The sequence below is a fragment of the Taurulus bubalis genome, assembly GCF_910589615.1.
Source record: "Taurulus bubalis genome assembly, chromosome: 18".
Taxonomy (NCBI): domain Eukaryota; kingdom Metazoa; phylum Chordata; class Actinopteri; order Perciformes; family Cottidae; genus Taurulus; species Taurulus bubalis.
The window spans coordinates 284,994-307,500 of NC_136606.1; the positions used below are offsets into that span (position 1 = coordinate 284,994).

Below are 22,507 nucleotides of genomic sequence, written 5' to 3' on the forward strand. Positions count from 1 at the left end.
CTACCAGACCTCTACTACACCTTTACTAGACCTCTACTAGACCTCTACTAGACCTCTACCAGACCTCTACTAGACCTCTACTAGACCTCTATCAGACCTCTACTAGACCTCTACTAGACCTCTACCAGACCTCTACTAGACTTCTACCAGACCTCTAGCAGGGAACAACCAGGAAGTCAATATTAATAACACAATACCTAAATATTCAGTGCGACTGTGTGTGAGTGTGTATGTATGTGTGTGTGTGTGAGTGTGTGTGTGTGTTACCTGGGTAGTAGGAGTTGGGGATGGTGGTGCTGATGGTGTTTGTCTTCAGGGTGAAGGAGGACGGAGACGACACAGCTGGACAGACACACAACAAACACACTTTAATGTCTACTGAGACACACACATCTTCTTCCTCTCCACAGAGCTGCATGTTGCTCTTCATCATCATCACATACAAATACCAACACCATATATATTTATATATACATATACATCCCGCCATCATCCCTTCTTCATCCCTCGATCATCCTTCCTTCATCTCTCCTTTATCCCTCCTTAACAATAAAAGAGTTTAAAGGCCTCTACTCACTGCGTCCGTTTAGTGTGTGCGTGTGTGTGTCCACCATCGTTGTGTGTTGGGAGTTGTTGACCATCAGAGTCATTTCCTGTCTGGAGCTCAGCGTTTCCTTCCTCTTCTTCGCCAACTTCCTGTCCAGACAAAAACAAACAATGCATTCCGTCACCGCTACTTTTCTTCTGGGTTTGAATCTCATGGATTAAATATTTCCAGGGTACAACGGTGAACCCTGAACGCACCACCAAGGAGATGTTTCCTAAATAACTACATGAACAGTGAACCCTGAACGCACTACCAAGGAGATGTTTCCTAAATAACTACATGAACGGTGAACCCTGAACGCACCACCAAGGAGATGTTTCCTAAATAACTACATGAACGGTGAACCCTGAACGCACCACCAAGGAGATGTTTCCTAAATAACTACATGAATAGTGAACCCTGAACGCACCACCAGGAGATGTTTCCTAAATAACTACATGAACAGTTAACCCTGAACGCACCACCAAGGAGATGTTTCCTAAATAACCACATGAACAATGAACCCTGAACGCACCACCAAGGAGATGTTTCCTAAATAACCACATGAACAGTGAACCCTGAACGCACCACTAAGAAGATGTTTCCTAAATAACTACATGAAAAGTGAACCCTGAACGCACCACCAAGGAGATGTTTCCTAAATAACTACATGAACGGTGAACTCTGAACGCACCACCAAGGAGATGTTTCCTAAATAACTACATGAACGGTGAACCCTGAATGCACCACCAAGGAGATGTTTCCTAAATAACTACATGAAAAGTGAACCCTGAACGCACCACCAAGGAGATGTTTCCTAAATAACTACATGAACGGTGAACCCTGAACGCACCACCAAGGAGATGTTTCCTAAATAACTACATGAACGGTGAACCCTGAACGCACCACCAAGGAGATGTTTCCTAAATAACTACATGAACGGTGAACCCTGAACGCACCACCAAGGAGATGTTTCCTAAATAACCACATGAACAATGAACCCTGAACGCACCACCAAGGAGATGTTTCCTAAATAACCACATGAACAGTGAACCCTGAATGCACCACCAAGGAGATGTTTCCTAAATAACTACATGAAAAGTGAACCCTGAACGCACCACCAAGGAGATGTTTCCTAAATAACTACATGAACGGTGAACCCTGAACGCACCACCAAGGAGATGTTTCCTAAATAACTACATGAACGGTGAACCCTGAACGCACCACCAAAGAGATGTTTCCTAAATAACCACATGAACAGTGAACCCTGAACGCACCACCAAGGAGATGTTTCCTAAATAACCACATGAACAGTGAACCCTGAACGCACCACCAAGGAGATGTTTCCTTTTGGGCGGCTGTAGCTCATGGGGATGGGTGGTAGCTGGTTCGATCCCCAGTCTCTCATAGTTCACATGTCTCATGTCCCTGAGCAAGACACTGAACCCCTAGCTGCTCCCGGGGCGCCTCACCAGGGGCCCACTGCTCCTTAATACTTAGGATGGGTCAAATGCAGAGAATACATTGTATGTATGTAAAAGTATGTGCTATGACAAATACTTCTAAAATTAAAATATGAACCCTGAACGCGCCACCAAGAAGATGTTTACTAAATAACCACATCAACAGTGAACCCTGAATGCACTACTACTGGCCGTGACCTTCACCAACCTTTTCCCTGTGACTTCATGTGTTCACCAGTTTAAACTATGACGGCTGATCATCATAAACTTTCACAATAAGTGAAACAACAAGTGATCACAACTAAATTCATAAATTGCGAATGGTCACATTAGCGCAGTGAAGGAGTCTGAGTGGCTCAGTGATCCTGGGAGCCCCCGGCTGAGCGCCGCTGTGTTGGAGTTTTCCCCGGAGAACCAGAGAGTCGCCTCCCTGCGCCTACGGGTTGTGGGGAGTAAGGCTCTGACTGTTTGTGCTTATGCACCAAACAGTTCAGAGTATCCGGCCTTCTTGGAGGATCCTGGAAAGGACAACGCCTGCCGACTCCATAGTTCTCCTGGGGGACTTCAATGCTCACGTGGACAATGACAGAGAAACCTGTAGGGTGATTGGGAGGAACGGCTTGCCCGATCTGAACCTGAGAGGTGTTTTGTTGTTGGACCTCTGTTTTAGCCACGGTTGGTACATAAGGAACACCATGTTGGAGCATAAGGAGGCTCATAAGTGGACCTGGTACCAGAACACCTTAGACCGGCGATCAATGATGGACTTTGTAATCGTATCATCTGATCTGCGGCCGTATGTCTTGGACACTCGGGTGAAAACAGGAGTTGCACCGGACTGTCTTGGTGAAGAGGAGCTGAGCCGGAAGGAGAAGCTCTCAATGTACTGGTCGTCTACGTTCCAACCCTCACCTATGGTCACAAACTCTGGGTCGTGACCCAAAGAACAAGGTCTCAGATACAAGCGGCCAAAATGAGTTTCCTCTGTAGGGCTCAGCCTTAGAGATAGAGTAAGGAGATGAGTTTCCTCTGTAGGACTCAGTCTTAGAGATAGAGTAAGGAGATGAGTTTCCTCTATAGGACTCAGTTTTAGAGATAGAGTAAGGAGATGAGTTTCCTCTGTAGGACTCAGTCTTAGAGATAGAGTAAGGAGATGATTTTCCTCTGTAGGGCTCAGCCTTAGAGATAGAGTAAGGAGATGAGTTTCCTCTGTAGGACTCAGTCTTAGAGATAGAGTAAGGAGATGAGTTTCCTCTGTAGGACTCAGTCTTAGAGATAGAGTAAGGAGATGAGTTTCCTCTGTAGGGCTCAGCCTTAGAGATAGAGTAAGGAGATGAGTTTCCTCTATAGGACTCAGTTTTAGAGATAGAGTAAGGAGATGAGTTTCCTCTGTAGGACTCAGTCTTAGAGATAGAGTAAGGAGATGATTTTCCTCTGTAGGGCTCAGCCTTAGAGATAGAGTAAGGAGATGAGTTTCCTCTGTAGGGCTCAGCCTTAGAGATAGAGTAAGGAGATGAGTTTCCTCTGTAGGACTCAGCCTTAGAGATAGAGTAAGGAGATGAGTTTCCTCTGTAGGACTCAGTCTTAGAGATAGAGTAAGGAGATGAGTTTCCTCTGTAGGACTCAGTCTTAGAGATAGAGTAAGGAGATGATTTTCCTCTGTAGGGCTCAGCCTTAGAGATAGAGTAAGGAGATGAGTTTCCTCTGTAGGACTCAGTCTTAGAGATAGAGTAAGGAGATGAGTTTCCTCTGTAGGGCTCAGCCTTAGAAATAGAGTAAGGAGATGAGTTTCCTCTGTAGGACTCTTAGAGATAGAGTAAGGAGATGAGTTTCCTCTGTAGGACTCTTAGAGATAGAGTAAGGAGATGAGTTTCCTCTGTAGGGCTCAGTCATATAGATAGAGTAAGGAGATGAGTTTCCTCTGTAGGGCTCAGTCATATAGATAGAGTAAGGAGATGAGTTTCCTCTGTAGGGCTCAGCCTTAGAGATAGAGAAAGGAGTCAGACATCAGGAGGAGCTTGGAGTTGAGGCTCTGCTCCTTCGTGTTAAAGGAGTCAGCTGAGGTGTTCAGTATCTCATCAGGATTCCTCCTGGTCGCCTCCATTAGAGGTTTAGACGTCCAGCTGGTAGAGAGCCAGAGGAAGACCCAGGATTCTGGAGGATTATATCTCAGATGACTTCAGTAAACTCTTTTCATAAGGTCGGTTAGGGTTGTATAACCACTGCACAGAAAACACACATCTATAAACCACAGAAAAACATCCTTTCATCCTATCGTCTGTCCATCGACCATCATCTGCATTTACACACACACACACACACACACACACACACACACACACACACACACACACACACACACACACACACACACACACACACACACACACACACAAAACACTCTGTCCGTCTTAAAAGCTTGATTTATTTTCTCCATTTCTATTCCGAGTGTGTGAATAAAAAAAACATCCATTTGTCCGATTGCACTCAAAGAGCAAAGTTTAACCCTGACCTGAAAATGGAAAAGCAAAAAACACTGCAATATATAAATAAATATAAAAAAGGCTTTTAAACTGAAAAGTAAGACTGTGTGTGTGTGTGTGTGTGACGGTGAAAGCGCCCTGAGGCGAGGTGCTGCCCTCCTCCCCCTCATGTCTCCCTTTTCTTCTTCTGTGGTACCGTCAGACGGTGGAACCTGCAGCGTTCCTCTGACTCACCCTGAACACACAACCTGTGAGTCTCTTCATCTGTCTTTGTGTTCCCAAAGCTGCAGACATCGCTCTGGAATAATGCAGCCTGAAGACAAGACAAAGACATGCAGGCGACTGTGGTCAGTGGTCCTTCAATCAGAGGATCGGCGGTTCAATCCCCAGCTCTGTTAGTCCATGTCCATGTGTCCTTGGGCAAGGCACTTAACCCCAAATGTTAATGATGTGTGTGTGTGTGAATGTACAAAGAGACACAAAACGACTACACAGACGCAAAGAGACGCGAAATGACTACAAAGAGACACAAAACGACTCCAAAGAGACACAAAGAGACACAAAACGACTACAAAGAGACGCAAAACGACTGCAAAACGACTACAAAGAGACGCAAAGAGATGCGAAACGACTACAAAGAGACGCAAAACGACTACAAAGAAACGACTACAAAGAGACGCGAAACGACTACAAAGAGACGCAAAACGACTGCAAAACGACTACAAAGAGACGCAAAGAGATGCGAAAGGACTACAAAGAGACGCAAAACGACTACAAAGAGATGCAAAACGACTACACAGACGCGAAAGGACTACAAAGAGACGCGAAACGACTACAAAGAGACACAAAACGACTACACAGACGCAAAGAGACGCGAAACGACTAAAAAGAGATGCAAAACGACTAAAAAGAGATGCAAAAACGACTACAAAGAGACACAAAACGACTACACAGACGCAAAGAGACGCAAAACAACTACAAAGAGATGCAAAACGACTACAAAGAGACACAAAACGACTACACAGACGCAAAGAGACGCAAAACAACTACAAAGAGATGCAAAACGACTACAAAGAGACACAAAACGACTACACAGACGCAAAGAGACGCAAAACGACTACAAAGAGATGCGAAACGACTAAAAAGAGATGCGAAACGACTACAAAGAGACACAAAACGACTACACAGACGCAAAGAGACGCAAAACGACTACAAAGAGATGCGAAACGACTAAAAAGAGATGCGAAACGACTACAAAGAGACACAAAACGACTACACAGACGCAAAGAGACGCGAAACGACTACAAAGAGACGTGAAACGACTAAAAAGAGATGCGAAACGACTACAAAGAGACACAAAACGACTACACAGACGCAAAGAGACGCGAAACGACTACAAGAGACACAAAAGGACTACAAAGAGACGCAAAACGACTACAAAGAGACACAAAACGACTACAAAGAGACACAAAAGGACTACAAAGAGACACAAAACGACTACACAGACGCAAAGAGACGCGAAACGACTATGAGACACAAAAGGACTACAAAGAGACATAAAACGACTACAAAGAGACATAAAACGACTACAAAGAGACACAAAAGGACTACAAAGAGACACAAAAGGACTACAAAGAGACATAAAACGATTACAAAGAGACACAAAACGACTACACAGACGCAAAGAGACGCGAAACGACTACGAGACACAAAAGGACTACAAAGAGACACAAAAGGACTACAAAGAGACGCAAAACGACTACAAAGAGACATAAAACGACTACAAAGAGACACAAAACGACTACACAGACGCAAAGAGACGCGAAACGACTACGAGACACAAAAGGACTACAAAGAGACGCAAAACGACTACAAAGAGACATAAAACGACTACAAAGAGACACAAAACGACTACACAGACGCAAAGAGACGCGAAACGACTACGAGACACAAAACGACTACAAAGAGACACAAAAGGACTACAAAGAGACACAAAACGACTACACAGACGCAAAGAGACGCGAAACGACTACGAGACACAAAAGGACTACAAAGAGACACAAAAGGACTACAAAGAGACGCAAAACGACTACAAAGAGACATAAAACGACTACAAAGAGACACAAAACGACTACACAGACGCAAAGAGACGCGAAACGACTACGAGACACAAAACGACTACAAAGAGACACAAAAGGACTACAAAGAGACACAAAACGACTATACAGACGCAAAGAGACGCGAAACGACTACAAAGAGATAGAGTTATAGAGTTATAGTTATAGTTATAGAGTTATAGTTATAGAGTTATAGTGTTATAGTTATAGTGTTATAGTTATAGAATTATAGAGTTATAAAGTTATAGAGTTATAGTTATAGAGCTATAGAGTTATAGTGTTATAGTTATAGAGTTATAGAGTTATAAAGTTATAGCCTTATAGTGTTATAGAGTTATAGTTATAGAGCTATAGAGTTATAGTGTTATAGTTATAGACTTATAGAGTTATAAAGTTATAGCCTTATAGTGTTATAGAGTTATAGTGTTATAGAGTTATAGAGTTATAGAGTTATAGTGTTATAGAGTTATAGAGTTATAGAGTTATAGTTATAGACTTATAGAGTTATAAAGTTATAGCCTTATAGTGTTATAGAGTTATAGTGTTATAGAGTTATAGAGTTATAGTGTTATAGAGTTATAGTGTTATATAGTTATAGTGTTATAGAGTGATAGTGTTATAGAGTTATAGAGTTATAGAGTTATAGTGTTATAGAGTTATAGAGTTATAGAGTTATAGTTATAGACTTATAGAGTTATAAAGTTATAGCCTTATAGTGTTATAGAGTTATAGTGTTATAGAGTTATAGAGTTATAGAGTTATAGAGTTATAGTGTTATAGAGTTATAGTGTTATAGAGTTATAGAGTTATAGTGTTATAGAGTTATAGAGTTGTAGAGTTGTATAGTTATAGAGTTATAGAGTTATAGTTATAGAGTTATAGAGTTATAGAGTTGTAGAGTCGTAGAGTTATAGTTAAGGGTCAGGGATCAGATGATTAAGGGTCAGAGGTCAGGGGTACAGGCAGGACACACTTGGAGCTTGAGGTGTGGAGATTGATGTGAAGGTGAAGCTTACAGGTGAGGGGTCGGAGGTCAAACAGGTTACTCACAGGTAGTAAGTGTAGGAGTGATAATTTCTCCGTCTGAGTGGTGGGGGTGGAGCAGAGGAGGGATGAATGGAGGGAAAGAGAAAACAGAAAAACAGAAAAAGGAAAAACAACAGATTAATGTCTCGGAGAGAAGAAGTGAACAGATGAGTTAAATTATTCTGTGTGGAGGTGGAGGAGAGCGGTGATAGGCTGGAACGATGTGTCAATCAAAGTGAAAGGGGGAGGGCACATGTCTGATTGGTTAGTGACTGCTGAACATGTGAAAACAAGAGCTGGCTATGCTAACAGGTGTGAAAACAAGAGCTGGTTATGCTAACAGGTGTGAAAAACAAGAGCTTGTTATGCTAACAGGTGTGTAAAACAAGAGCTGGTTATGCTAACAGGTGTGAAAAACAAAAGCTGGTTATGCTAACAAGTGTGAAAAACTAAACAAGAGCTGGTTATGATAACAGGTGTGTAAAACAAAACAAGAGCTGGTTATGCTAACAGGTGTGAAAAACAAGAGCTGGTTATGCTAGCAGGTGTGAAAAACAAGAGCTGATTATGCTAACAAGTGTGAAAAACAAGAACTGGTTATGCTAACAGGTGTGTAAAACAAAACAAGAGCTTGTTATGCTAACAGGTGTGTAAAACAAGAGCTGGTTATGCTAACAAGTGTGAAAAACAAGAGCTGGTTATGCTAACAGGTGTGTAAAACAAGAGCTGGTTATGCTAACAGGTGTGTAAAACAAGATATGGTTATGCTAACAGGTGTGGAGCCTCCAGCTGGAGTACTAGTATTTAAGTACTACAGCAGTAGTACCTAATACTACGGCTGTAGTACTTACATACTACAGCTCTAGTACTTCACGTAAGAGGCAGATATTGTAGTTGTAGTGTACAGGTACTAGTATTGGGACACAATTAAACACATTTTACAGGACGTACTTGAAGTACACTTGCTGACAATACTTTGATTAGTATTTCAATATTGCTAAAGAATGTCAGGACTACTTTGTGGCAGGTTGGTGTATCCCTCCACTATCTGCTTCCTGCTCTCACCCCGGCTGTAATGAGGCTGACCTCCGTCTGCTCACAGAGTGGAAATCAAACGCACTCGTCAACGATAAACAGCCAACCGGGGCTTCCTCTCTCTAGCAGAGAAGAAGCCCTCTCACATGTGTGTGTGTCTGTGTGTGTGTGTGTGTCTGTGTGTGTGTGTGTGTGTGTCTGTGTGTGTGTGTGTGTGTCTGTGTGTGTGTGTGTCTGTGTGTGTGTCTGTGTGTGTGTCTGTGTGTGTGTGTGTGTGTGTGTCTGTGTGTCTGTGTGTCGGTGTGTGTGCGTGCGTGTGTCTGTGTGTGTGTGTGCTTGTGTGTGCATGTGTGTGTGTCTGTGTGTGTGTATGTGTGTGTCTGTGTGTGTCTGTGTGTATTTGTGTGTGTGTGTGTGTGTCTGTGCGTGTGTGCGTGTGTGTCTGTGTGTGTCTGTGTGTATTTGTGTGTGTGTGTCTGTGTGTGTCTGTGCGTGTGTGCATGTGTGTGTGTGTTTGTGTGTGTCTGTGTGTATGTGTGTGTGTCTGTGTGTGTCTGTGCGTGTGTGCATGTGTGTGTGTGTCTGTGTGTGCGTCTGTGTGTTTGTGTCTGTGTGTGTGTCTGTGTGTGTGTCTGTGTGTGTGTGTATGTGTTTGTCTGTGTGTATTTGTGTGTATTTGTGTGTGTGTGTGTGTCTGTGCGTGTGTGCATGTGTGTGTGTGTGTCTGTGTGTGCGAGCGTGTGTGTATGTGTCTGTGTGTGTCTGTGTGTGTGTGTCTGTGTGTGTGTGTGTCTGTGTGTGTGTCTGTGTGTGTGTGTGTGTGTGTCTGTGTGTGTGTCTGTGTGTGTGTGTCTGTGTGTGTGTCTGTGTGTGTATGTGTGTGTCTATGTGTGTCTGTGTGTATTTGTGTGTGTCTGTGTGTGTATATATGTGTGTGTCTGTGTGTGCATGTGTCTGTGTGTGTGTGTCTGTGTGTGTGTGTGTGTCTGTGTGTGTCTGTGTGTGTCTGTGTGTGTGTCTGTGTGTGTGTGTCTGTGTGTGTCTGTGTGTGTGTGTCTGTGTGTGTGTGTGTGTCTGTGTGTGTCTGTGTGTGTCTGTGTGTGTCTGTGTGTGTGTCTGTGTGTGTGTGTCTGTGTGTGTCTGTGTGTGTGTGTCTGTGTGTGTGTGTGTGTCTGTGTGTGTCTGTGTGTGTAGCCTGAAGCATTAAGCTCGAGGCGACTCTGAAAAAACAAAACAAAGAATAAAACGCTCTTTCATCTAAATTTCTCTCTTATCGTCGACGTTCTCCAAACACAGAAGCTTTGCTCTGTGTTTAAGAGTGTGTGTGTGTGTGTGTGTGTGTGTCTCAGCGGGGTTGTGTGTTTGATGTTGCAGCATAAAGTGGGTCCACGTATAGTTTAATGGTGATTACTGCTGCAATCTGCTCCATTATTCATCCTCATCATCTTCACTGTCCGTGCGTCCTTTGATGTTACTTCATTTATCTACATGTAATATATAATATTATATATATATAATATTATATATATACGTATATATGTATATATATATATATACATATATATATATATATATGAAACACACATATAAATATATATATGTATATATAAATATATATATATATATTTATAAATATATATTTATCTATAAATATATATATATATATATATATTTATAGATATATATATATATATAAATATACATATTTAAATGTATACTTTCACTGTGTGTGTTTCACTATGAGTGTGTTTCACTGTGTGTGTTTCACTGTGTGTGTTTCGTTGTGTAACATTAATATTGTATCATATTGTTACCGTTTCTTCATCAGTAGGATGACTCCGAGGAAGATGATGATGAAGAGCAGGATGCCGGCGATGGCTCCAGCGATCTTCACCGTGTGATCCGACTGCTTCTCCTGTTCGGGTTCTGGTTTCCTGGTCGCAGCTCCTGAACATGGAAACTACAATGAGCTGCTGGTTCTGCTTTACCATCCCTTTAACTAGCATAGCATTCACATAGTAGTTAGCTTTAACTAGCATAGCATTCACATAGTAGTTAGCTTTAACTAGCATAGCATTCACATAGTAGCTACCATTAACTAGCATGGCATTGACATAGTAGTTAGGTTTAACTAGCATAGCATTCACATAGTAGTTACCAGAGGTGTCAAAAGTATTCACATTCATTACTCAAGTAGAAGTATAGATACTAGGGTTTAAAAATACTTCTGTAAAAGTTGAAGTATCAACTCAAGCTTTTTACTTAAGTAAAAGTGTAAAAGTACTGGTTTAAAAACTACTTAAAAGTATAAAAGTAAAAGTAATGTAAGGGGAATGTTTTTTCTCCATTAAGGACAAACTCTTAAGCCGCGTCTCAGGGGCCTATAGTGCACTACCCCACCTCCCCCAAAACAATCATTTTATAAAGGCCATAATGATTATAATGTTTTAAAATGTTGTGTTGAAAAATGTGGGATGCACTAGGCTACCCGTTACAGCTGCATATATGCCCATTTAAAATGATCACATTTTATTACAATACAAATACATTAAAGTACCATATGTGTACTACTGAGCATTAACATGCGTTTCATGGAGCGGAAGACATGATAACTAGTTGCCTATAAGTATTGTAATAGTGCAAAATAGGCGGCGGCGGCGACTCCGACACAAACACTTAAAGATGTAGTTCTCAAACTTTTTCTGTAAATAACATAATTGTGTGACTCTTCTGTGCTTTTATAAATAACAGAATAAAGAAAATTGCAATCACTTTCAAGTAAATCAGATTGCCCCATCAGACAATGTTTTGTGTAAGTTCTATCTATGTAAAAAATAACTCATATTTAGTTACTACTTAATAGCTCATTGTGGAAAACAATAAGCTTTTCATTTTTTTTGCCAAACAAAACAGAATGAGTGCAGATATGTGAGCCATCAGGTTGTATCAGTATTAGTGGAGCAGTGAGCTGCTTTCCTCGACACATATGTTATAAACGGGGTTGTAGATTTGATACGGCTCTCAATTCATGCTCAATATTGAGCTTAGATCTGTTTCTTTATTTTGAGAAACGCAACAGCAGGAAAAGACGAGCTCACGGAGCTCACGGCGTCGCGTCAAATCGCGCATGCGCAAGCTAACCTGTTAACGACGTACCGTGACCATTTACCCGAAAGTACAGGCATCTGTCCATGTATTTATTAATGACTTAGTTTTATATCCGTGTACTTTATACTTTTGTAATATGTGAAGCCAGCAGCTCATTGTTGGTAGAAGACACGAGCACTTTGGCTCTCAGGAGAGCTGCTCTGGGTTCAGAGAGCTGCTCCGGGTTCAGAGAGCTGCTCTGGGTTCAGAGAGCTGCTCCGGGTTCAGAGAGCTGCTCTGGGTTCAGAGAGCTGCTCCGGGTTCAGAGAGCCGCTCTGGGTTCAGAGAGCTGCTCCGGGTTCAGAGAGACGCTCTGGGTTCAGGGAGCTGCTCCGGGTTCAGAGAGCTGCTCTGGGTTCAGAGAGCTGCTCCGGGTTCAGAGAGCCGCTCTGGGTTCAGAGAGCTGCTCTGTGTTCAGAGCCGCTCTGGGTTCAGAGCCGCTCTGGGTTCAGAGAGCTGCTCTGGGTTCAGAGAGCTGCTCTGGGTTCAGAGAGCTGCTCCGGGTTCAGAGAGCCGCTCCGGGTTCAGAGAGCTGCTCCGGGTTCAGAGAGCCGCTCCGGGTTCAGAGAGCCGCTCTGGGTTCAGAGAGCTGCTCCGGGTTCAGAGAGCTGCTCCGGGTTCAGAGAGCCGCTCCGGGTTCAGAGAGACGCTCCGGGTTCAGAGAGCTGCTCCGGGTTCAGAGAGCCGCTCCGGGTTCAGAGAGCCGCTCCGGGTTCAGAGAGCCGCTCCGGGTTCAGAGAGCTGCTCCGGTGCGAGTAGAACTCCGCTGCTCCTCACAGGAGAGCTGCTGTTGCATCTTCACCCTGGGAGCGTTTAAAACACAGATATAGCGGTCTACTTTTCACGCGACATATTTTTCGACGCTCTCTGTCCGCTGCTGTGTGCTCAGCGCTCACCTGTGTGTGTGTGTGTGTGTGTGTGTGTGCTCAGTGCTCACCTGTATGTGTGTGTGTATGTGTGTGTGTGTGTGTGTGTGTGCTCAGTGCTCACCTGTGTGTGTGTGTGTGTGCTCAGTGCTCACCTGTGTGTGTGTGTGTGTGTGTGTGTGTGTGCTCAGTGCTCACCTGTGTGCGCGCGCACGTATCTGTGGGCAACGGGGCGGAGAGGTTTTTGTGTGTTTTTGAACGATGACAAGCCGGAGTGAAAACAAACCAAAATGAAATAGTAACGAGGCTATTTTTAAAATGTAGGGAGTAGAAAGTACAGATATTTGCGTGAAAATGTAAGGAGTAGAAGTAAAAAGTCGTCTGAAAAAAAAAAACTCCAATAAAATATAGATACCCAAAATGTCTACTTAAGTAAGGTAACGAAGTATTTGTACTTCGTTACTTGACACCTCTGGTAGTTACCATTAACTAGCATAGCATTCACATAGTAGTTACCATAACCTAGCATAGCATTCACATAGTAGTAATAGAGGTGAAGAGGAGAAGAAGAGGAGAAGAGAAGAAGAGGAGAAGAGAGGAAGAGAAGAGGAGAAGAGAAGAAGAGGAGAATAGAGGAAGAGGAGAAGAGAGGAAGAGAAGAGGAGAAGAGGAGAAGAGAGGAAGAGAAGAGGAGAAGAGAAGAAGAAGAGGAGAGGAGAAAATGAGGTGAAGAGGAGAAGAGGAGGAAAAGAAGAGTCCTTCTCAATGTAAAATGTGATGAGATGTCAGTCCCATGAAAAACCCATTACCTGTGTGTGTGTGAGTGTGTGTGAGTCATTTAAGACGTACAACACATTCCCAATCTGAACCTGACACCCGCTATCAGTCACAGAGAGAGAGTGTGTGTGTGTGTGGTGTGTGAGAGTGTGTGTGTGTGTGAGAGAGAGAGTGTGTGTGTGTGTGTGGTGTGTGAGAGAGTGTGTGTGTGTGAGTGTGTGTGTGTGTGTGTGAGAGAATGTCTAAATGACAGAAGGAAATCCCAGAAACCAATCGGACCAGTACAGTTCTACACTGGACTGGAAGAAAAATAAACCAGTCTATACCAGTCTGTATCAGAGACCAGATACCAGTCTGTATCAGAGACCAGTCTGTATCAGAGAACAGTCTGTATCAGAGACTAGTCTGTATCAGAGACTAGTCTGTATCAGATACCAGAGACCAGTCTGTATCAGAGACCAGATACCAGTCTGTATCAGAGACCAGTCTGTATCAGAGAACAGTCTGTATCAGAGACTAGTCTGTATCAGAGACTAGTCTGTATCAGACACCAGAGACCAGTCTGTATCAGAGACCAGAGACCAGTCTGTATCAGAGACCAGTCTGTATCAGAGAACAGTCTGTATCAGAGACTAGTCTGTATCAGAGACCAGAGACCAGTCTGTATCAGAGACCAGTCTGTATCAGAGACCAGAGACCAGTCTGTATCAGAGACTAGTCTGTACCAGAGACCAGTCTGTATCAGAGACCAGAGACCAGTCTGTATCAGAGACTAGTCCGTATCAGAGACCAGTCTGTATCAGAGACCAGATACCAGTCTGTATCAGAGACCAGATACCAGTCTGTATCAGATACCAGTCTGTATCAGAGACCAGATACCAGTCTGTATCAGTGACCAGAGACCAGTCTGTATCAGATACCAGTCTGTATCAGAGACCAGTCTGTATCAGAGAACAGTCTGTATCAGAGACCAGAGACCAGTCTGTATCAGAGACTAGTCTGTATCAGAGACCAGTCTGTATCAGAGAACAGTCTGTATCAGTGACCAGTCTGTATCAGTCACCAGAGACCAGTCTGTATCAGAGACCAGATACCAGTCTGTATCAGAGACCAGTCTGTATCAGAGACCAGTGACCAGTCTGTATCAGAGACCAGAGACCAGTCTGTATCAGAGACCAGTCTGTATCAGTGACAGGAGACCAGTCTGTATCAGAGACCAGTCTGTATCAGTGACCAGAGACCAGTCTGTATCAGAGACCAGTCTGTATCAGTGACCAGAGACCAGTCTGTATCAGTGACCAGAGACCAGTCTGTATCAGAGACCAGTCTGTATCAGAGAACAGTCTGTATCAGAGACTAGTCTGTATCAGAGACCAGAGACCAGTCTGTATCAGAGACCAGATACCAGTCTGTATCAGATACCAGTCTGTATCAGAGACCAGTCTGTATCAGAGACCAGATACCAGTTTGTATCAGATACCAGTCTGTATCAGAGACCAGTCTGTATCAGAGAACAGTCTGTATCAGATACCAGTCTGTATCAGAGACCAGTCTGTATCAGAGAACAGTCTGTATCAGAGACCAGAGACCAGTCTGTATCAGAGACTAGTCTGTATCAGAGACCAGTCTGTATCAGAGACCAGATACCAGTCTGTATCAGATACCAGTCTGTATCAGAGACTAGTCTGTATCAGAGAACAGTCTGTATCAGATACCAGTCTGTATCAGAGACCAGTCTGTATCAGAGAACAGTCTGTATCAGAGACCAGAGACCAGTCTGTATCAGAAACTAGTCTGTATCAGAGACCAGTCTGTATCAGAGACCAGAGACCAGTCTGTATCAGAGAACAGTCTGTATCAGTGACCAGTCTGTATCAGTGACCAGAGACCAGTCTGTATCAGAGACCAGTCTGTATCAGTGACCAGAGACCAGTCTGTATCAGAGACCAGTCTGTATCAGAGAACAGTCTGTATCAGAGACCATAGACCAGTCTGTATCAGAGACCAGTCTGTATCAGTGACCAGAGACCAGTCTGTATCAGAGACCAGTCTGTATCAGTGACCAGAGACCAGTCTGTATTAGAGACCAGAGACCAGTCTGTATCAGTGACCAGAGACCAGTCTGTATCAGAGACCAGTCTGTATCAGAGACCAGAGACCAGTCTGTATCAGTGACCAGAGACCAGTCTGTATCAGAGACCAGTCTGTATCAGTGACCAGAGACCAGTCTGTATCAGAGACCAGTCTGTATCAGTGACCAGAGACCAGTCTGTATCAGAGACCAGTCTGTATCAGTGACCAGAGACCAGTCTGTCTTAGAGACCAGTCTGTATCAGTGACCAGAGACCAGTCTGTATCAGAGACCAGTCTGTATCAGTGACCAGAGACCAGTCTGTATCAGAGACCAGTCTGTATCAGTGACCAGAGACCAGTCTGTATCAGAGACCAGTCTGTATCAGTGACCAGAGACCAGTCTGTATCAGAGACCAGTCTGTATCAGTGACCAGAGACCAGTCTGTCTTAGAGACCAGTCTGTATCAGAGACCAGAGACCAGTCTGTATCAGAAACCATTCCAGCTGAACGGGTTTCCAGTATAATAATAAAAGTGCTGGATGACACCATGAAACAGTTTTCTTTATTCTGTTTTCATTTATTTCTTCAAGGTCACACACTCACACACACACACACACACACACACACACACACACACACACACACACACAGCCTCGGAGGCAGAGAGATCTGCTGCTTTCAGTTTAAAGGCTATCAAAACACTTTGAAGAGCGAATGTGTGTGTGTGTGTGTGTGTGTGTGTGTATGACACAGTAGGCCAAAGAGAAGCTGTTTTCTGCTTCGGGCTTCAGTCTGTCACGCTGAGTGGGAGGTGTGTGTCATAATGTGTGTGCTACAATGTGTGCTACAATGTGTGTGTTACAATGTGTGTGTTACAATGTGTGTGTCATAATGTGTGTGTGCTACAATGTGTGTGTTACAATGTGCGTGTGTCATCATGTGTGTGCGCTACAATGTGCATGTGTCACAATGTGTGTGTGCTACAATGTGTGTGTGTCATAATGTGTGTGTTACAATGTGTGTGTTACAATGCGTGTGCTACAATGTGTGTGTGTGTGTGTCATAATGTGGGTGTGATACAATGTGTGTGCTACAATGTGTGTGTCCTACAATGTGTGTGTTACAATGTGTGTGTGTGTCATAATGTGTGTGTTCTACAATGTGTGTGTTGCAATGTGTGTGTTACAATGAGTGTGTGCTACAATGTGTGTGTCATGTGTGTATGCTACAATGTGTGTGTGTCATAATGTGTGTGTGCTACAATGTGTGTGTGTTACAATGTGTGTGTGCTACAATGTGTGTGTGTGCTACAATGTGTGTGTGTGTCATAATGTGTGTGTGCTACAATGTGTGTGTCATGTGTGTGCTACAATGTGTGTGTGTGTTACAATGTGTGTGTGTCATAATTTGTGTGTGCTACAATGTGTGTGTCATGTGTGTGTGTTACAATGTGTGTGTGTCATAATGTGTGTGCTACAATGTGTGTGTCATGTGTGTGTGCTACAATGTGTGTGTGTGCTACAATGTGTGTGTGTTACAATGTGTGTGTGTGTGCTACAATGTGTGTGTTACAATGTGTGTGTGTCACAATGTGTGTGTGTGTGTGCTACAACGTGTGTGTGCTACAATGTGTGTGCTGCAATGTGTGTGTGCTACAATGTGTGTGTGCGCTACAATATGCGTGTGCGCTACAATGTGTGTGTGTGTTACAATGTGTGTGTGTGCTACAATGTGTGTGTTACAATGTGTGTGTGTGCTACAATGTGTGTGTTACAATGTGTGTATGTTACAATGTGTGTGTTTTACAATGTTTGTGTGTAATACAATGTGTGTGTGTTACAATGTGTGTGTGTGCTACAATGTGTGTGTTACAATGTGTGTGTGTTACAATGTCTGTATGTTACAATGTGTGTTACAATGTTTGTGTGTGCTACAATGTGTGTGTGCTGCAATGTGTGTGTGCTACAATGTGTGTGTGTGCTACAATGTGTGTGTTGCAATGTGTGTGTGTGCTACAATGTGTTTGTGTTACAATGTGTGTATGTTACAATGTGTGTGTGTTACAATGTGTGTGTGTTACAATGTGTGTATGCTACACTGTGTGTGTGTGTTACAATGTGTGTGTGTTACAATGTGTGTATGCTACAATGTGTGTGTGTGTTACAATGTGTGTGTGTGCTACAATGTGTGTGTATACATGGCAAACAGCTGTTCAGAGTATTTGAAGCCTGTAAGTTACACCAGGCACACACACAGGCATGCAGGCAAGCAGGCACACACACACACACACACACACACACACACACACACACACACACACACACACACACACGCACACACACATATATTTTGTGGATAAACAGTAAGGTGGAAAGTTTCTACCTTCAGGCTGCTAAATATTTAAATGTGATTTTGAAAGTGTGTGTGTCGTAGATTAATGTCTACACACTCTCTTTCTAATGGTTTCTGAGTGATGCTCATTGCTCTCAGTGTTCTCAGTGTTCTCATTGATGATCATTGCTCTCAGTGTTCTCATTGCTCTCAGTGTTTCTCATTGCTCTCAATGTTTCTCATTGCTCTCAGTGTTCTCATTGCTCTCATTGCTCTCATTGCTCTCAGTGTTCTCAGTGTTCTCATTGCTCTCATTGCTCTCAGTGTTCTCAGTGTTCTCATTGCTCTCAGTGTTCTCATTGCTCTCAGTGTTCTCAGTGTTCTCAGTGTTCTCATTGCTCTCATTGCTCTCAGTGTTCTCATTGCTCTCATTGCTCTCAGTGTTCTCAGTGTTCTCATTGCTCTCATTGCTCTCAGTGTTCTCAGTGTTCTCATTGCTCTCATTGCTCTCAGTGTTCTCATTGCTCTCAGTGTTCTCAGTGCTCTCATTGCTCTCAGTGTTCTCAGTGTTCTCATTGCTCTCATTGCTCTCAGTGTTCTCAGTGTTCTCATTGCTCTCAGTGTTCTCAGTGTTCTCATTGCTCTCATTGCTCTCAGTGTTCTCATTGCTCTCATTGCTCTCAGTGTTCTCATTGCTCTCATTGCTCTCAGTGTTCTCATTGCTCTCAGTGTTCTCATTGCTCTCATTGCTCTCATTGCTCTCAGTGTTCTCAGTGTTCTCATTGCTCTCAGTGTTCTCAGTGTTCTCATTGCTCTCATTGCTCTCAGTGTTCTCATTGCTCTCATTGCTCTCAGTGTTCTCAGTGTTCTCAGTGCTCTCATTGCTCTCATTGTTCTCAGTGTTCTCATTGCTCTCATTGCTCTCATTGCTCTCAGTGTTCTCAGTGTTCTCATTGCTCTCATTGCTCTCAGTGTTCTCATTGCTCTCATTGCTCTCAGTGTTCTCATTGCTCTCATTGCTCTCAGTGTTCTCATTGCTCTCAGTGTTCTCATTGCTCTCAGTGTTCTCATTGCTCTCATTGCTCTCAGTGTTCTCAGTGTTCTCATTGCTCTCATTGCTCTCAGTGTTCTCAGTGTTCTCATTGCTCTCAGTGTTCTCAGTGTTCTCAGTGTTCTCATTGCTCTCAGTGTTCTCAGTGTTCTCATTGCTCTCATTGCTCTCATTGCTCTCAGTGTTCTCATTGCTCTCATTGCTCTCATTGCTCTCAGTGTTCTCATTGCTCTCATTGCTCTCAGTGTTCTCAGTGTTATCAGTGTTCTCAGTGTTCTCATTGCTCTCATTGCTCTCATTGCTCTCATTGCTCTGTGTCTGGTGGTGCTGACCTGGGAGCTGCTGGTCTCCGGCGGGCTGGGCGGTGCGTATGTACGGCGTGGTGAGCTGGACGAGGAGAGCAGCTGTTCATCAGGAGAGACAGAGAGAGAGAGACAGGGACAGAGAGCGAGAGAGAGAGAGAGAGAGAGAGAGAGAGAGAGAGAGAGAGAGAGAGAGAGAGGCTGAAGCAGGTTTACTGAAGCAGAAACATTAGTAACACCTGGAAGAGAAGCTGGTTATCACTCACTCAGTGGCATTAGTCGTCAAACAAGCAGAAGCAGATCAGAGAGACGACATTCACAGAAACAAAAAGTCCAAAGTTCAGGACTTTATATGCATGTGTGTGTGTGTATATATATATATATATATATATATATATATATATATATATATATATATATATATATATATATATATATATATATATATTAGTGTAAGCCCTCTGAGGATAACTTGTATTTGTGATGTTGGGCTATATAAAATAAACTGAATTGTGTTGTCGCTCCGTTTATACAACATTTCATACAACGGAGTGTCTGGAGGCTCATACGTCATTGGTTGGATTCTCAGGACGCTGGTTGCTGCATCAATGCTGTGTAACCTTTAAGGTACTTCAGCTCGTAGTACTCTGTGATGACATCATTACAGTTTGCAGTGGTTACAAATAGCTTTGCTTTTAGTAGAGATTTAAAATGAACGTGCAGCCTTTCTCCATGTTCTGGGTTGATGTGCAGTGGTGTTAAGCCTCCCAATGCTCAAACAAACAAAACAAAAACATGCAGTTAACGCATGATAAAATCATTGTCGGCGTTAAGGGATTGCTGCGTTAAACCATTTATAACGCGTTAGCGTGCGTGCATGTATATATGTGTGTGTGTGTGTATACGTCAATCACCATGATGATGCACTCTCCTCCTGTCTTGACCTCATCAAACTCGTCTCCTTCACCCACTCCGCCCTCTGGTACACTTCAGCTTCACCACCTCAAAGTGCAGCGCCGTCCACTGGAACGTCTTGCAAACTAAACTGGACTCACTGTTCTCCACCAACTACAATACAAAGATGCCCTCAACGCCGCCCGCTCCTCTTACGACTCCTCCATCATCCAATCTGGCTCCAGCAACCCCAAAACGCTGTTCTCCACCATCAACAAACTCCTCAAGCGCATGGACACATCTCCTCCACCAGCAAATGCAACTCATTTCTTTCCTTCTTCAATGACAAATCCATCACAATACACAACCATCTGGCTGCCCCTCCCCCAACATTACCTCAACATGCCCCTCCCCCACCACTACCTCAACATGCTCCTCCCCCTCCACTACCTCAACATGCCCCTCCCCCTCCACTATCTCAACATGCCCCTCCACTATCTCAACATGCCCCTCCCCCAACATTACCTCAACATGCCCCTCCCCCACCACTACCTCAACATGCTCCTCCCCCTCCACTACCTCAACATGCCCCTCCCCCTCCACTATCTCAACATGCCCCTCCACTATCTCAACATGCCCCTCCCCCAACATTACCTCAACATGCCCCTCCCCCACCACTACCTCAACATGCTCCTCCCCCTCCACTACCTCAACATGCCCCTCCCCCTCCACTACCCTCAACATGCCCCTCCCCCTCCACTACCTCAACATGCCCCTCCCCCTCCACTACCTCAACATGCCCCTCCCCCTCCACTACCTCAACATGCCCCTCCCCCTCCACTATCTCAACATGCCCCTCCCCCTCCACTATCTCAACATGCCCTTCCCCCTCCACTATCTCAACATGCCCCTCCCCCTCTACTATCTCAACATGCCCCTCCCCCTCCACTATCTCAACATGCCCCTCTCCCTCCACTATCTCAACATGCCCCTCCCCCTCTACTATCTCAACATGCCCCTCCCCCTCCACTATCTCAACAAGCCCCTCCCCCTCCACTATCTCAACATGCCCTTCCCGCTCCACTATCTCAACATGCCCCTCCCCCTCCACTATCTCAACATGCCCCTCCCCCTCCACCATCTCAACATGCCCTTCCCGCTCCACTATCTCAACATGCCCCTCCCCCTCCACTATCTCAACATTCCCCTCCCCCTCCACTATCTCAACATGCCCCTCCCCTCCACTATCTCAACATGCCCCTCCACTATCTCAACATGCCCCTCCCCCTCTACTATCTTAACATGCCCCTCCCCCTCCACTATCTCAACATGCCCCTCCCCCTCTACTATCTCAACATGCCCCTCCCCCTCTACTATCTCAACATGCCCCTCCCCCTCCACTATCTCAACATGCCCCTCCCCCTCCACTATCTCAACACACAGCTTCTCCAGTCTTCTTTTTGTTACCAAAAATGTTCTGTTTATTTGTTTTTGTTTGCTTTGTCTTGTGTGTGTGTGTATATATATATGTGTGTGTGTGTGTGTGTGTGTGTGTATAGATGTGCGTGTGTGTGTGTGTGTGTGTATACAGTATATATGTGTGTGTACTATTTCAGAACAAACTGTGTGTCTTTGTCTAGCGCTCCATTAGCATTCAGGAGACGTTCAGCTCTCCTTTACATTCACATCAGCTCCTTTCACTGTTAGTGCTGCAAGGCATCTTGGGTACTTTGAAAGGGGAGGGGTAGGACTCCCCCTGGGAGATCTGGTTGGCTGCTGCAGCGTGACTGACAGGTGCCAGGGGACCAGCAGAGCCAATCAGCATCTGGTGTCGTTAGCCACCAGAACTGTGCTCCAATAAACGCTGATTAAAGCCAGAACAGTCAATAAAGTGTGTGTTTGTGTGTGTGTGTGTGTGTGTGTGTGTGTGTGTGTGTGTGTGTGTGTGTGTGGTTAACTTGTTTTGCTGCTCATAGCTCTCTCATAGTCATTTGCCTGGTGTTAGCATAGAGTTCAGTGTGTGCTATAATTCTGTCTGACCAGTGCTAACCATTATGAATTAGCTGTTGCAACTGATGCTAACTTTTCCCCTTTCAAAATAAAATAATAAATAAAATGTATTGAATACTTTCAAAATAAAATACTATAGAGTATATATGAAATTGAAACGGTACCCAACTGTCAAAATAATAATGTTACTGACCCCCTTCAAAATAAAACACTTATATAAATTTCAAAATAAAGCAAACTATGTTTTCCATTCTCACAGAAATGTACATATGTTCTTTTAAAATACAATCTACTAAATGTCCCACCTTTTTAAAGATACATAATTCCTAACTCTTCAGATCGTTC

The 22,507-nt window shown here is 43.9% G+C and overlaps 1 protein-coding gene across 1 annotated transcript in view; it reads right to left on the bottom strand.

Annotated features, from left to right (window-relative positions):
- LOC306750994 (receptor-type tyrosine-protein phosphatase mu-like) overlaps positions 1–22,507 on the bottom strand; it is an 81,899-nt gene that overhangs the window by 35,149 nt on the left and 24,243 nt on the right. The window contains exons 14-16 of the mRNA XM_079234491.1: positions 10,525–10,657; positions 578–696; positions 268–342 (exon numbers count right to left, since the gene is read on the bottom strand). Coding sequence (XP_079090617.1) covers positions 268–342; positions 578–696; positions 10,525–10,657 — 327 coding nt within the window. The remainder of the gene's footprint in view (positions 1–267; positions 343–577; positions 697–10,524; positions 10,658–22,507) is intronic.